Source organism: Choloepus didactylus, chromosome 21, assembly GCF_015220235.1.
Source record: "Choloepus didactylus isolate mChoDid1 chromosome 21, mChoDid1.pri, whole genome shotgun sequence".
Lineage (NCBI taxonomy): Eukaryota > Metazoa > Chordata > Mammalia > Pilosa > Megalonychidae > Choloepus > Choloepus didactylus.
This window is the reverse complement of record NC_051327.1, coordinates 36,372,555-36,389,156: the sequence shown is the minus strand read 5'-3', so window position 1 is coordinate 36,389,156 and position 16,602 is coordinate 36,372,555. Positions and strand designations below refer to the sequence as shown.

General features: G+C 35.1%; 1 protein-coding gene across 5 annotated transcripts in view; it reads right to left on the bottom strand.

The window, feature by feature from the left end:
• ATF7IP2 (activating transcription factor 7 interacting protein 2) overlaps nt 1-16,602 on the bottom strand; it is a 95,351-nt gene that overhangs the window by 66,658 nt on the left and 12,091 nt on the right. For 3 of the 5 annotated variants that reach the window (XM_037815425.1, XM_037815430.1, XM_037815427.1), the window contains 5 exons: nt 13,156-13,230; nt 11,410-12,257; nt 9,932-10,056; nt 5,959-6,093; nt 5,213-5,308 (listed from right to left, as the gene is read on the bottom strand). In XM_037815425.1, the coding sequence (XP_037671353.1) occupies nt 5,213-5,308; nt 5,959-6,093; nt 9,932-10,056; nt 11,410-12,247 (1,194 nt within the window). In that variant the 5' untranslated portion in view covers nt 12,248-12,257; nt 13,156-13,230. The remainder of the gene's footprint in view (nt 1-5,212; nt 5,309-5,958; nt 6,094-9,931; nt 10,057-11,409; nt 12,258-13,155; nt 13,231-16,602) is intronic. The other 2 variants (XM_037815428.1, XM_037815426.1) reach the window with 2 other exon arrangements.

Sequence of the window (16,602 nt, the reverse complement as noted above, 5' to 3'; positions counted from 1 at the left end):
GACTAAGATTTGAACAATATTATCAATCACCTTGACATAATTACCACAAGTGACATTTATAGACTACTACAATCAACATTCTTCTCAAAGTATACACTGCACATTCTCCAAGATAAACCATATGCTAGACCATAAAATAAGTGTCAATAACTTTAAAGACTGAATTTTACAGAGTAGGTTCTTTGACCAAATGAAATCAAATTAGAAAGTCTCAAATATTTGGAAATTGAACACACACTTTATAATTGATCCATAGGTAAGCGTTTTGTTTTCCAGTCTGACATGTATAGCACCTAGAAGTCATCACTTCTGTCCTTACAACAAGAAAAAAGCAGAACTAAAAATCAACAACTTCTGGAGCTTTCTCTGTGGGAATTCTCTCGAATTCTCCCTCTGAGAATTCAGGCCACAGGGCAAACTGTCACCCTGAAAACTGGAGAGACAGGTGAATATAGACAATCGCAGCTTACTACTAAACAACAGAACTGCTGCTGGGTCCTGTAGGAATACTTAGAGTAATTGACCAATTGCTGGAGACTAAGCATAGACTAGCTTGAGAAAGAAAAAATCCTGGGGTCTCAGCCTTAGGGGACCCCCATAACTTTCAAAAATTTAACCTTCCCAGGAGACTAAACTCCAAACCAGATAAAAACATATGATCCATGGGTCAAAAAACAAAATGAAAGCAAAATCAGGAATTATTCTGAACTGACTGAAAACAAAAATATAATATATCAAAGATTATGAGATATAACTAAGGTGGTGCTGCAAAGAAAATTTATAGCTCTAAATGTTCTGCATTAGAAAAGGTTAAAACATAATCATTATCTTTTAAGGAGCTGAAAAAAGAACAAATTATCCCAAGTAAACAAAAGAAAGAAAATAATAAAGAGCAGAAATCAATAAGAGACAAATGACAGAAAATTAATAAAAATTTTAAAACCCTGGCAAGCCTGATCAAGAATAAAAGAAAACACAGATTATAAACTTCAGAACTGAAATAGAGCATATCACTATAGATCTACAAACATTAAAAGGACAATAAAGGGTTTATGAACTTTATGTCAAAATCTTAGATAAAATGGACAAATTATTTACTAACAGTAACTTACAAAACCGATAAAAGGTGAAGCAGAAAATGTGAATTGCCCTATGCCCATTAAAGAATTGAACTGGCAAGTAAAAGCTTTCACAGAGAGAAAGCTCCTTGCCCAGATAGCTTTCAGAGGTGAATTCTATCAAACATTTGAAGAAGTAATAATAAGCTGACACAAACTTTCAGACAACAGAGGAAGGGAGTGCTTCCCAATTCACTTCATAAGGCCAGCATAATCTGACACAAAGCCTAACAAAGTACCAGAAAAAAACTCAGTGAACAAACACTTAAGATTTTTGTATTTCATTATATTTAAATATTACATAAAAATGTAAACAGATACTAAACTCTACTTAATGATATATATGCTAAAATATTTAGGAAGTGTACATTTCAAAGTGCACTTTGATACAAAATATAATGGTACTGGGGCACAAAACAAGCCTCAATAAATTTAGAAAGACTGAAATTATTCGAAGCACATTCTCTGACCATAGTGGAACGCAAATAGAAATCAATAACCACCAAAAGAACCAGAACATTCACAAATTTGGGGAGGTTAAACAACACACTCTGAAACAATCAGTGGGTCAAAGAAGAAATTGCAAGAGAAATCAGTAAAATCTAGAGACAAATGAAAATGAGAACACAACATATCAAAACCTATGGGATGTGGCGAAGGCAGTGCTTAGGGGGAAATTTATAGTTCTAAATGTATACATTAAAAAGGAAGAAAGGCCTAAAACCAAAGACTTAATTGAACAAATGAAGAGCCTAGAGAATGATCAGCAAACTAACCCTAAAGCAAGTAGACAAAAGAAGTAACAAGGATTAAAGCAGAAATAAATGATATGGAGAAGAAAAAAAATGAGATAATAAATGAAACCAACAAGATTGACAAACACTTAGCTAGACTGACAAAGTCAAAAAGAGAGAAGAACCATATAAAATCAGAAATGGCGGGGGGGGGGGACATTGTGGAGCCCAAAGAAATTAAGAAAAATTGTAAGAGGATGCTATGAACAACTGTACGCCAACAAACTAGACAATTCAGAGGAAATGGATAAATTCCAGGAAATACATGAACAACCTAGACTGACCTGAGAAAAAACAGAAGATCTCAACAACCTGATCACAAGAAAAGAGATCCAATCAGTCATCAAAAAGCTTCTTACAAATGAAAGACCAGGGTCATAAGGCTGGCTACATGGGAGAATTTTACTAACTTTCCAAGAAGACATGACACCATTCCTGCTCAAATTCTTCTAAGAAATTGAAGAAAAAGAAACACTACGTAAGCCATTTTATGACAATAACATCACTCTAATACCAAAACCAGATAAAGATGCTATAAGAAAGGAAAACTAAGTGCCAATCTCCCTAATGAACATAGATGCAGAAATTCTCAACAAAATACTTGCAAATAGAAACTTAAGACAAATTAAAAGAATTCTACACCATGACCAAGTGGGGGGTTCATTCCAGGCATGAAACATAAGAAAATCAATCAATGTAATACAACACATTAACAAACAGAAAGGAAAAATCAAATGATCATCTCAATAGATGCTGAAAAAGCGTTCAACAAAATCATGCATCCTTTTTTGATAAAATCACTTCAAAAGGTAGGAACTGAAGGAAACTTTCTCAATATGATAAAAGGCATACATGAAAAACACACAGCCAGCATAGTCTGCAATGGTGAGAGACTGAAAGCCTTTCCCCTAAGATAAGGAATGAGACAAAGATGCCCGCTGTCACCACTATTATTCAATATTCTGCTAGAAGTTCTAGCCAGAGCAATCCATCAAGACAAAGAAATAAAAGCCATTCAAATTGGAAAGGAAGAAGTAAAACTTTCATTATTTGCAGATGATATGATCTTATATTTGGAAATTCCTGAAAAATTGATGACAAAGCTACTTGAGCTAATAAATTCAGCAAAGTGGCAGGATACAAGATTAATGCGTGAAAGTCAGTAATGTTTTTATACACTAGAAATGACCTAACTGAAGAGACACTCAAGAAAAAAATTCCCTTTACAATAGCATCTAAAAAAAATCAAGTACCAAGGAATAAACTTAACCAAGGAGGTAAAAGCCCTCTACAAAGAAAATTACAAAACTTTACCAAAAGAAATCAAAGAGGACCAAATAGGTGGAAAGATATTCCGTGTTCATGGATAGAAAGGTTAAACTTCGTTAAGATGTCAATCTTACCCGAACTGATCTACAGATTCAACGCAATTCCAATAAAAATTCCAACAATCTAATTTGTAGAGACTTGGAAATGCTAGTTATCAAATATTCTTGGAAGGGAAAAGGGCCTTGAATTGCCAAACAAAGTGGGAGGACTTATACTTCCTGACCATAAAGCCACAGTGGTCAAAACAGCATTGTACCGGCACAAAGACAGACATACTGATCAATGGAATCAAATAGAAAGTTTGTAAAGACCCGCAGATCTATGGTAGACTGATTTCTTATGAGGCCCCCAAATTCAGTGAACTGCGACAGAACAGTCTCTCCAACAAATGGGGCTGGGAGAACTGGATATCCATATCCAAAAAAAAGAAAGAGGACCCCTACCTCTACACCCGATACAAAAATTAACTCAAAGTGAATCAAAGACCTCAATACAACATAGAGTACCATAAAACTCTTAGATGATAATATAGGAAAACACCTTCAAGACCTAGTAATAAGAGGTAGCTTCTTAGACCTTACACCTAAAGCACAAGCAACAACAGAAAACATAGACAGATGGGAACGCCTCAAAATCAAAAACTTCTGTACTTCAAAAGGCTATATAAAAAGTGAAGAGGCAAACAACTCAATGGAAGAAATGTCTGGAAACCAGATATCCGATGAGACTGATACCCTGCATATATAAAGAAATCCTACAACTAAACGACAATAGTACACACAGCCAATTATAAAATGGGCAAAAGTTATGAAAAGATGTTTTTCCAAAGAGAAAATACAAATGGCTAAAAAACACATGAAAAAATGTTCATCTTCAGTAGGTATTATGGAAATGCAAACCAAAACCACAATGAGATGTCATCTCACACAAATAACAATGTCTGCCATTAAACAAAAAGGAAAAACGCTGGAGAGGATGTGGAGAAACTGGAACTCTTATTCAATGCTGGTGGGAATATGCAATGGTATAGCCACTGCGGAAGACAGCCTCTCCGAGAACATCAACCAGATGCAGGCCCCTTCCCCATAATGTCGACACCCCTGTTCAATATGAACAAGTCAGGGTGGTCACTGCCCAGATATCCCTCAAGATTGAGAAAGTGATCAAATAAGAGAGAGGGGCTGCATTTGACAAGATAGGATTTACAAAGGATCACTAATACTGAATCTTTACATAATTTCTTAATTTTTTTAGTTTCCAGGGTATTAGAAGAGCTAGAAGGAAATAAATGACATGGTAAAACTAAAACATATAACATACTTCAAAATTAGCTCTATAGCTACTTATTAAATCATACTTTGAAAGTTATCACATTTCTGTGTATATGTTATACTTCACAATAAGGAAATAACTGAAATTGTGGAACTGTAACTTGTAACATTCTTTGAAATTTGCTCTCTAACTACTTGTTAAATCGTACTTCGAAAGTTATCACTTTTCTGTATATATGTTATATTTCACAATAAAAAGATGAAAAAAATATATAATGGTACTTTAAAACATCAAAAATAAGATGGATTAGTGGATGAATAGAGTGATGAATCAATTGACAGCTATATGATAAAATAAGTATAGTAAAATACCAATGGCATAATCTAGGTGCTGAGTATATGAGTGTTGACTGCAAAATTCTTTCAACTTCGCTATATGTGTTTCAAATTTTTCATGATAAAATGGTAGCGAGGCAGTAGGCAATAACTACTAATCCCCTGTCTACTCACTTTACTAAATAAATACAAGTGGCATTTACTTTTGGCTACCTAAGGGTGTTTTTACCCGAGACTGAGTCACAGGAATCAGTATCTTCTAAGCCTTCTGTCTTGGCTTAGAAATACATTCATTTCTTAGAATCCAACTAGTTAAAATGTGGATCAAAATAGGTTTTTAAAACTCCTGTGTGTTTATACCAACCTTACAGGCTATATTACTGGATACCACATTTGGTTCCAAAGAATTCCTCTGAGATAATACTGTTTTAATACGTCTTTGAAGTTTTGATATTCTTGCCTAGAAGAAAACGAGAAAAACAAATAAATACAAAACTAGAGTACTAAGTAAATAAATGCATCAGAGGTAGGGTGAGGGGGAAGCTATCGGCCAAAGCAGTTTTGTGAGATTTAGGCATCTACCAAAATAAATGAGAAAATTTTATACACAATATATGCCCATCAAAAAGATTTGTCAAGTTTGATGCTAGTATGATATTCAAGAATGAAAGATAAAAGCATCAACTCCTAATCGGTCCACAGTAAAATTCACATTGGTAGAAACACTAATCAGCAAGTAACCCTAGAGGAGTAAAAAAACAAAACATTACAAAAAACAACAACCTTGAAACATGTTGCACAAACTTCTAAATGTTCATTCACTTTTTTAAGTAAAACTCATCCATTTGGGCCCAGAGCAATACTAGTACAGAATATATTTTGAATTTTAAAAAAAGGACAAGAATGGCTGATAGTTCCAAAAAATTATTTCTCAAGGGTCGATGTTGTTGAGATATAACAAATTCTATAGTACAGTCCTACATGAAGCTTTTGGCTAGGAATCACATTCTGGTCTGCCCTTATTTGTTTTCCTTTCCTAATATGTAAGACATCACAAGATTTTACTATTAAAAAGGATTCAAATGAAATCAAATAAAATTATAAACTTACAAAGAGTTCATCAGCTATTGCTTCATGTTTATTCCTGCACTGTGTCTTCCCAATGCGTTCATTCAATTCTCTTACTTTGTGATCAAATACTTTGTAATTTATACTACAGATCTCCTGTCGAATAAAATGTTTGACCTAGAATTTTAAAATAAAAACCAAACACCCATGTTTCAAATTAAAAACCAATTTTATCTTCTACTTCTTAAAAACAGCTTTGCTGTTTTCTAGATTACTATAATCTATAAAGTATGCTTTTTATGTTTATATTTATATTACCACACCATTAAGTTTATCAAAACCTGTATATCAAATGCAGAATACACCTAATATTTAAATATATGGACATGTTAGAAACCAAATTTATTTCCATACTGCAAAGTTTAGTTTCCTGCAATTCCATTTGAGCTCCATAATACATATAATAGGAATAACAAGAGTACCATTTATATTTTTAATTTTTTTATATTTTTAATGATAACTGAAACCTAGTATTCCATATAAAGGATATCCAGTTATCTGAAAACTAGAGCCCAATGAAAGTGGTAGGATGGCCTGCAGTCATGTATACGTGGGGCAAATTATCCAAGTTTGAGCCTTGACCCTGCCATTAACAAGCCATATGACTTTGGGGAATCACTGACCTCTCTGAGCTTCATTTTTCTTGTCCACAAATAGGTAGATGGTAGGATAAATATTTGCTCAATGAGTGATGCTCACAGGATATTTATGGGAACATAAAAAGATAGGTGATAAACACACAACTCTGTGATGATACTGTGAGCCACTGATTGTAAACTTTGGAGGGATTGTATGGTGTGTGAATGTATCTTAACAAAATTGGATGAAGGAAAAAAAGATATGTAAAAGAGGTTCATAAAATGAAAAAATGAATTGATATAAAGGAAATAAATGTGCAAGATAATCATTTCTTGTATAATTTTTGGGGGGGGGAGCTTATTAAAATTAAAAGAAGACAGGGAAAAAAGCAAGTCATGACTAATGCTACCTGGTATAACGCATGCTATTTTAACAGACTGTAGTAACTATCACAAGAAACTTTAAGGCATTTCATTATCTGGCTTTTTTTTCCCCTGAAAATAGACTGGCCCATTTCAAGTAAAGAAAATTAATCTCAATGCCCACTGATATGAACAGCTCTGTTGACCCATTCACTATAGTTTTCAAATTAATATGTATCCTTCTGTAAACAACTTTCATAATAGAGTAGACAAGTCTCAATGAAACCTTTCTGTCACTATTCATTTAGGTTATTTATTAGTAATACTTATATCTTTCCCCCAATATCGTGATTGATAGTGCTCAAGGTCAGAATATATCGTTCTCTTTTCCACTGATATCACCTGGCTGATTAGTCAAATTCAGTAATTTTCTTCAGTTATTCCCAAAGTTTTAACTTCTTGTTTCCAATTTCTCTCTTTTCAACACTGTCTGCAAGTCCATTAATGCAGAGTCTCATGTTGGTCTTGTAGTCTACTTTCATTAACATTTCAACGGTTTCTCAAAATTATTAATTGTCACTTTTATATTTTCACAACTTGTAAATGTTTGATAAAATAAATAAGTGCTCAAAATCTATGCATTTTTATGTTACATAAATAAATGCTCAGATACACATAAAATTTTTACTGATAGCAGTTACCTGTCACCTATGTGTGGTTTTTATGGATCATTACAGGCTTGCTGGTTCACTAGCCAGGGTCAACATGTCAAGCTCATACCCAGATGAATCTTGGAGAAACATATTCAAATGATTGGAATATGAAGATGCTGTTTTGCTAACAAGCTAAGGACACACAGTGTTTCCCAAACTTCCCTAGTGAGGAAGAATCATATGGGATCCTTGTTAAAATCACAAATTCCTAGGCCCCATCCTGGATCCACCAAACAGAATCTCCAGGGAAGGAGCCTGGAAAGTTGTGTAAGTACTATCAATAATTTTTATCCGATAAGTCTGAGAAAACAGCCTAAAATAATAGGCTTCAACTCTTCCTGAGTTCAGGAATCCACAATATAAACAAATATTCCTGGTGATTCAAACAGACCCTTAAACTTTATCATTGTGGACTAAGTGCCCAATGAGAGGTGACACTAATCCTCATTCAGTGGTGGTGTTCCTCATTCAGAAGGCAAGGCACAATCACTTCCATCAAATATCTCATACATGTCTTCTGCCGCTCGTAATATGCCCAGCATTACGGAATTAGATAGAAGTCCTAACTTCAATTTATACATTGCAGCCAAAATGGCCTGATGATTGGAGAAAAACTGGCAACTGCATTAACCAATCTGCCTCAACTTTCTAAGATGGTGGATGAAGTGAATAACTTTGACTTTGAGGAAGAACTCCTCCACTTTAGTAATTTAACTGGGGTACCAACTAGGCCAAGATCCCTTTGAGACCTCAAAGGTAAGAGTTAATAGCTTTGAGATTTCCTCAGTAGAGAAAAAGAAGGTCAGAATGGGAGATCCTGTCCCACTGGGATTCAAATAAGAAAAACACACAGGGGTGATTTAAGAGAGGTAATTGTTTGGACAGGAAATACAAGTGAAGGAAAGTCAGCTATTTAGAGATAGAGAAAAAGATAGGAATTAGGTAAAACCACAAGTTGTCTCTGGAGAATGAAAGAGAATCTTCCAGAGGATAACAAAGATAACTGCATTCCCTAAACGTCACTGGAAGGACCATTTTCTATGTATCAAACATTTATGAAGTAATCTGTGAGGCCAAACATTTGTGAGGTAATAATAGCACTGAAAATCCTGATTCTTCCATGCCAGTGAAATTATAATGCTTAAAGATTAAAATAAGTTTTGTCTTTATATGTTCATATCAGAACTTTATTTCTGAAGGCAGCTACTGATCACTGGGGAAAAGATACAGCTGGAATCCCCAACCTTTTTCTCAGATAACATGACCCTGGGACTAGTTCCATGATGACCATAATTCTACTACTCCCTCCTACAAAAAATACACCTTTTACATAGTTCTTGCTGTCTCCTTTGGTCTTCCTGGGGGAAAACAGGAGTGGAGAGGAAAAACTGTCGACTCCCCTTTTAAGTGGGTTCTGCACGAGACTTTCAAAAAGGTTTCCCTTCACTAGATGAATATACATTCATATGATATATAATTATATAATTAATTATATCCTATAAACTGTTTCTGAAACAGTTTGTAGGACAGTTTGGATTGGGAAATTTTGGTTCATTACAGATGATAGACTACCACATAATAACTTTTAGTGGTGGAGATCTAATGGTGGTGAAGTAGCAAAACATGATCATCAAACAGGTCCTGATTAAAGCCATTCTACTAGAATTAAAGCTCATTATACATCAGACATGTGTGGAGACTGTAGTACAATGAGATGAACTGGGGCAAAAATGGAAGCAAAATGTGTATTTAATGATGCTATAAAGCAACATGTCAGATAATGCAGCCTGTGTCAGATCAAAAATTAGGGCAAATAAACGAGAATGCAGGAGGACTTCGCAAAGGAATCCTGGTTTTCTGAGCCTATGAAATGGCAGTCAATTGTGATAAGGCTTTCAGAGAGTTACAGTAACAGCTCAAAGAATCTCATGAGCAGCATAAAATAGATTGGATTGCTCAGGATAGTCAAGCAGCTTGTTTAAGGTCATGCAGTGCCTGACTCTCATGGAGAACCGGGGTCAGTACTGACCAAAATGCCCATTTTCTTTCCACCACAGCACTCTACCTACATAGGATTTCCTAGATGACTCAGCATGGGCGAGATGTGGTTGATAATGTAAATAACAATCTTTCCCTGATTAATCCATTTGCTTGATTTTCATATACCACTTTTGTATCAAGCGAAGTGAAAGTCATCTGTACTTAAGTCACTGGGCGCTTAACAAATTAACTTCTACCATTTTTTACTAATCAAAAGTAAAAGTTTCTGAAGGAAATAATATTTAAGCCCCAATATTTTACCTGTTCCAGCAAAGCTCTTTGCCTTTCCAGAGCTACACAAATATTTTCATTAATTTGCTCTGAAGTTTTCATGCGCTTAAGATTTTCTTTGTTTTCTAAAAACATCCTCTTCTTTTGATTATGACCTTGGGGAGACAGAAAGTTCAGAGATAAAAATTTCCCTTCTAAAGGAGCAAACAGGGAAATTCTCTAATTTAGGGAACTTCTAAGCAAATGGAAAAACTAAACCCTGAAAATGGCAGCATTTTTAAGAAAATGTAATTGTACACACACTTTCTCATGAACTTTTTCTTTAAAAAAAAACAAAGAATATCTTAAGTAGGGTTCTGGTCTCAGATATTCTCTCCCTTCAACCTTATTTATTACATATACAGCAACAAAAAACCTAATAAATTAAAGCATTTAATCCTCTATTAACAGTTACTTAAGTGGCCCTACTTTATTTTTATGAAGTTACTTAGGTAGTTCTACCTATTTTTAATAGGTGGTCCTATTATTTTTTTTAAGCAATTTAAAATTCATCTTGTTGAATGATCACTCTATAGCTAGCCAAGAACACAAATAATATTTAGCCCATGAAATCAGTTTTTTCTTGTATTTCATTAATCAACAAAAATACCCTAGTTCTAACGAAATTTGCCTTTGCTACTTTAATGATTTTATAGCCTCAAAATTCATTTGTCAACTATTTGGCATCCATGTCTTCCTCTACATACATATATTACACACACACGTAAATAAACATATATACAAATTTACATGTACATATATACATACATCTATGTATATATTCTTATCTACCAGCCTATACTTGGCATGTGGTTTATAAGTAACTATGGAAAAAATGGGTCCACCAACAATTTTTAAAACACTCTCTTTCAGTTAGCCCTAGGCAGAGTGACTCCTTGTTAATCTAATTTCAAAATAAGGAGATCTAGTTGAAATGAGCCAAACAATTGCCATAAAACACCTTTTGATTTTTTCTACTTTCAAGGGAAAATAATCGCCAGAATTCACTTCCTTTTGGATATGGTAAAAACCTCCCCCTCTCCCTACTAGAAAGGGTTCATAAAAAGAAAATCTGAAATAATTAACATCAATTTACTTTTTTCCTTATCCAATTTAGAAGGCTCTGCTGGGTGCTTTATTTATTCTTTACAGTGAGTCCCCCAGCTCCTCCTCATCAAAAGTAGTTCCTAGATACTCTCATTTCATTACTAGAATCATCTCCCATTAAACTTTCTCCCCCAAAGTACAGTCTCTTTCCTCTCAAGGATGTTCCATGGGTCTTGGTTGCTCTCTGGCCCCCACCTCAGCAATTACTCTCAAATTGCACAAACTGTATAAAACAATTTCTGCATATACCTTTGAAATAACAATATTGTCTGTAAGTCCCCTGGATTATCTGAGATTATAAAATCCCACAAAGGAAAGTAACTACTTAAATTTCTCCAAAAGATGCAGATATATGTACTTACTATAATTATCAGAGCTGTATGATGAATGCCACGTTGAGTCTGTACTTCCACAAGTTGAAATGCTGGAATGACAAGTTCTACTAGATTCTTCAGTTTTCAAAGTGTCAGCATCATGGTTGCCGGAACTAACTGAATTTACCAAATTAGGTGCTTTTTCAAAACAGGAGTCTGAACTTAAAATACTGTCATTTTGCCTTTTATCACGTGACTCTGAATTGGAATTTGTTTCTAAATAGGAAACCATCTTGTCATTTCTCTGTTTATCCAAGGTACTAGTTATTGTATACTTTGGCATTTGAACTATACCACTCAATACACTGGGTGGAGAGTAAATGGACTTTAGACTACAATCCCCTCTATGCTGCTCAAAAAACGATCTTGTTACATTTGCCTGACATTCCAAATGATTTTCAGAAGTGTTCTGAGAGACTTTTGCTTCTTGTGTAAACAGTTTCCTGGGAGAACTGACTGATTTACCTGGCTTTTGGTACGGGCCTATCAGTTGTTCATTAACATATTCGAATCTGATTTTTGAACCAACAATTTCCTCTACTGGTTCTATTAAATTCTGAGGGAATACTTTACTTTTCTGTGAGCTTACTGAATTTTTGTAAGAGTCCAGTGAGGGAGCATCATTTTCAGAATGTATACATTGGCTTTGTATGACACCAGTACTTATATTCTGATTATTACTTGGCACATTAATCCCAATTGTTGTTCCTTTCAGTGCTTCAACATTCTTTGTCTTATTCAGGATCTCGACTTGCTTCCGGCAACTCGTAGGCATTGTTTTTTTGGCTTTTAATATCTTCCGGATACTTCTATCTGGACTTGCCATCTTTCATATTCTAGAATTTAAGATACCACATTTGGATACATAACTCCAGTAAAAAAAGTTTAACTTTATAATTTATAATATTAAAATAATATTGAGACTATCTTTTCTAATTTAAATAATTGTTATTATTAGAAAGAAAATACATTCATTTTCATTTATGTCACCAAAAACATACAAATAATTACAAATATTTTCTATAAAACTAACTATATAAATTCAAAATGCAAACTGACAGTAAGCCTCTCCTTGATACTAAGCTTCAGAATTTATTTGGCCACTTTTAGTTATATCAACTTATCATTATGATCATTTGCTTTTGATTTAGTCATCCAAGCAAACCATAGTTTAGATAATCTAAAGATTAAATTGCACTTCTTTATAAAAAAGGCAATGCTCCACATAGAGCACTGCAGTGTTTTACACAGAATAGCACCTTTTCAAATCTTCCTAATGTTTAAGTGTCCAAAATAAAATAGTACTGCAAGAATAATTCCCAGTAGTCATTGTGTAGTCATGAGTATAAAACATAAGATTCACCACTTGATACCAGTTCAATTTAAAAAGCAAATTTAAGTTGCACAATGTATAACTCTTAATTATTTTTCATAATTTAAGAATATCTATTAAAGTAGATAAAATATTTTAATATTCCTCAGTATCCATATCATTTTTGATTTGAACCATAAGTAGGCAATTGGTTTAAAAGAAAGGAATACTAACAGAATAGAAGACACAGGCATATATAAATAGAAAAAAAATAATATTGACACATGGTAGGCAATTATCTAACAAACTATAAAGCACTCACTAAACTCAAAAGTCCAAGAATCTAGGACCCTTTAAGACGCAAATAAGCCCAGCAAAAGCAACCTGAAAATTTTTTTCATTTATCATTATGCTTTTCTTACTTGAAGTTTCCTTTTCCTATATTCTTTTTATTCAGAATATCATTTGATCAGGAACAGTTCCAGGTTTTGTGAGACCTGAAGGTTGAAGTGAACACTTATTTAGAACGAGAAAAGAAATCACAACAACTTACAACTTTTAAAAAGCTGACATGTTTACCTAAATATCACAAAATCTGGAAAAAAAGCGTAATACGTTGATTAGAGTCCTGACACATCTTCATAACTATATTTTCCATATATGACTGCACATGATGATTGCCTTTCATGAGTACAGCTTACGTTTTCTATAGAGAGAATGGACAACCAAGTCAAAGTCTTCCTCCCTCTAACATGATTGGCCAATATTTGATTATTTTTTAAATTGACAATCTGGACACCTAAAACAAGTAACTGCATCTGAAGAAGTACTTGTTGATACTGCTACAGGTTTGTACCCTACACAGAAATTCTTATTCTATTTTGAAGGTAGAACTCCTTTCAAAAAAGAAAACAAATGTATGTTGAATATAATTGTAATTGAACGTGTGATGTTACTGTCTGTCCTACAAGAAAAAAGTTCCATTTTGACTGGAAATCCATGAGAAATAAATCTTCTACTTACAATTTTATTGGATAAATGGAAACATTTTTTCCAGACTACTTTCTGGCTTCATAAATTTCAAATCCTGACTTTTCCATTATTCACAGATTTCAGGTACCAGGAATTTTAGTCCATTTTCATCACAACAAGGCCAGAAGGCAATACTTATCTATACCCAGAAGTGACTGTCAACCACAAATGTATCCCTTCAACCTACACTAAGCATATTCCTAATCACAAAATGCCTGAAGCTATTGTACCACCAGGTACACAAAGGTAGGATAAATCAAGATAAAGACAGACAGTGGATTTAAATGATTTTAGTAAAAACATACAACCACATGAATGCATTACTATTCATTCATGGCCCTTAGAAAAGGCCCAAGCTGGTGAAAAGCCTTGGAATACAAGCTTTGGGGCCAATCTGCCTCTATATTTGATGCACAAGACATTTAATATGTATTAATTACATAGTATAATGATATACTGAATTTCACTGAACTATCCATCACTCAAACAAATGAGTAGAATACTACAAATAATTTACATTTAACTACATATGTTTCCATATATCATGCCCCTGTCCCTCTTCCACACCTTGAGGTAACCGGTACCCTGATTTTTAAATTTATAATTCTATTCCTTAATGTAAAGTATAGTTTTAGTATAGCAATTGTAAACAAACAACAAACCATTGTTTAGTTTTGCTTGTTTATGAGCAAACCAATACTTGCTTTTTTTTCCATTCATCATTATTTCCCTTACAACAAACCACTGGATAAATAAACCAAAATTTGTTTATCCAGTCACCGATGAATGATGATATTTGGTGCATTTCCGATTTCTTTCTGTTGCTGTTCTTACCTATATTCTGTGAAGTTCTTGTCTCAAGGTGCAAATATGTAAGTATTTTTCAAGTGGATTTGTTGGATACCAATAAGGTACACAAATACAAATGTTCAACTTTCCAAGATAGCCAAACTGTTTTCCAAAGTAGTTGTGCCAATTTATACTCTTACACAGGGAATGTGGGTGAGTTACCACTGACCCACATCCTAAGGACTGAAAATTGTTAGACTTAATTATTACCAATCCACTTGGATAAAGATTATAATCTCACAGTCTTAATTTGCATTTTCCTGATTACTGCCATCTTTTCATTTTACTGGTGATAAGTGTTTTCTTGTCTGCAAAGTTTCAGGTTCTGTGATGTTCATTTTTTCTAGCAGGTGGTCTTTTCTCATTTACTTTATGAATAATAATAATCCTTTGTCATATGACTTGCACATATCTTCTCTCACTTTGCAGCTTGTCTTTCCTCTTGCTAATTTTAGTATAGTCAAATTTATCAATTCCCACTTATGTTAAAGCATTGTTTCTCTTGTTTGAGAAATCCTTCCCTACCACATGGTAATGAATTAAATAGTGATATTTGAGTTCCAGGAAGATAGCAGAATAGGTGAGGTACAGCAAACTTCTCCTCCGTGAAAGAAACTAGAGAAAAGACAGAAAAAACATCTCGGATAGTGATTCCAGGGTGCAAGTGGCCAAGAGAGGGACCTCTACAATACATGCTGGGGACTTGGATGAAAAAAAACAGGGAAACTGTGTCTCAAAGGACAGGGTAAGTTTATTCAGCCTGGACAGTGTCCAGGGGCTGCGAGTGGCAACAGAGCCGCCAAGCAGGGGAGGGAGCAGCTCTCAACTCCTGTGCACCCATATCAACAATTAGCTGGGGAGATAATCCTCCTCAGCCCAGCCGCTGAGAGCTCCCATGAGAGAACTCAGGAAATGGGGGAACTGTACTGACTGCATTTACTCTCCCTCCACAAACGCCATGGTGTGCATGGGCAAGAGGCTGGGACAGGCAAGGGCACCACATGGAAACAGCAGGAGCCCCTCCAGCACCCCAGAGGTACACGGGCGCACAGCAGGCAGGGAGCAGGACACATCTGAGCTGGAGGGTGAGACACACGACCCCAAATCCCAAGAGTGATCCACTCGGATACCTGAGAATCACAACTGACAGAGCCCTTGAGAGGACTCCCTGGCGAATTGCACAGGGCCCTACCTATGCCTCCAGGAATAGCAGTACCCAGTGCACACGGAGAACTGGTGTGCTGTCTGGATTTTCATCTGGTTTGGGACACCTGCAAGCACAAGCCAGGGACAAGCTGTCCTTTGAGGCACAGTTTCTCTGCTTTTTCATCCAAGTCCCCAGCACTTATTGTAGAGGTCCCTCTCTGGCCACTTGTACCCTGGAATCACTATCTGAGGTGTTTTTTCTGTCTTTTCTCTAGTTTCTTTCACAGAGGAGAAGTTTATTTCCCAAAATAACTTTATCAAGATGAGCAAATGCCCCGAAGTCAACAGAAAATCACAAAACACACGGAGACCCAAGAAGATATGGATGAGCCAAATGACAAAATTAAAAAGCCAGAGGAGACACAGAACAATTAATCAAAGTACACACAAATGTCCAAAACAACTTCAGTGGGTTGCCTAAAGACATAAAGGACATCAAGAAGACTCTAGAAGAGCATAAAGAAGAATTTGAAAGTGTAAATTAAAAAACGGTAGATCTTATGGAAATAAGAGATAAAGCTGATCAAAATAAAAATATACTTCAGACACACAACAGCAGATTTGTAGAGGCAGAAAAAAGAGTAAGTGAACTAGAGGAGAGAGCACAGTGATTGCTATGAGCATACCACAGTGCCTGTATGTCAGTGCCAATATACTGGGTGGCAGGATGAAAGACTGAACCAGAAACTCATCTCTGGCTTGCCCTCCCAGAACTTGCCCTGCAGACAGCTACAGCAGTGTAAGAAACAAATCAAAGCAGCCTGGGGCAAAGTATTACCTGC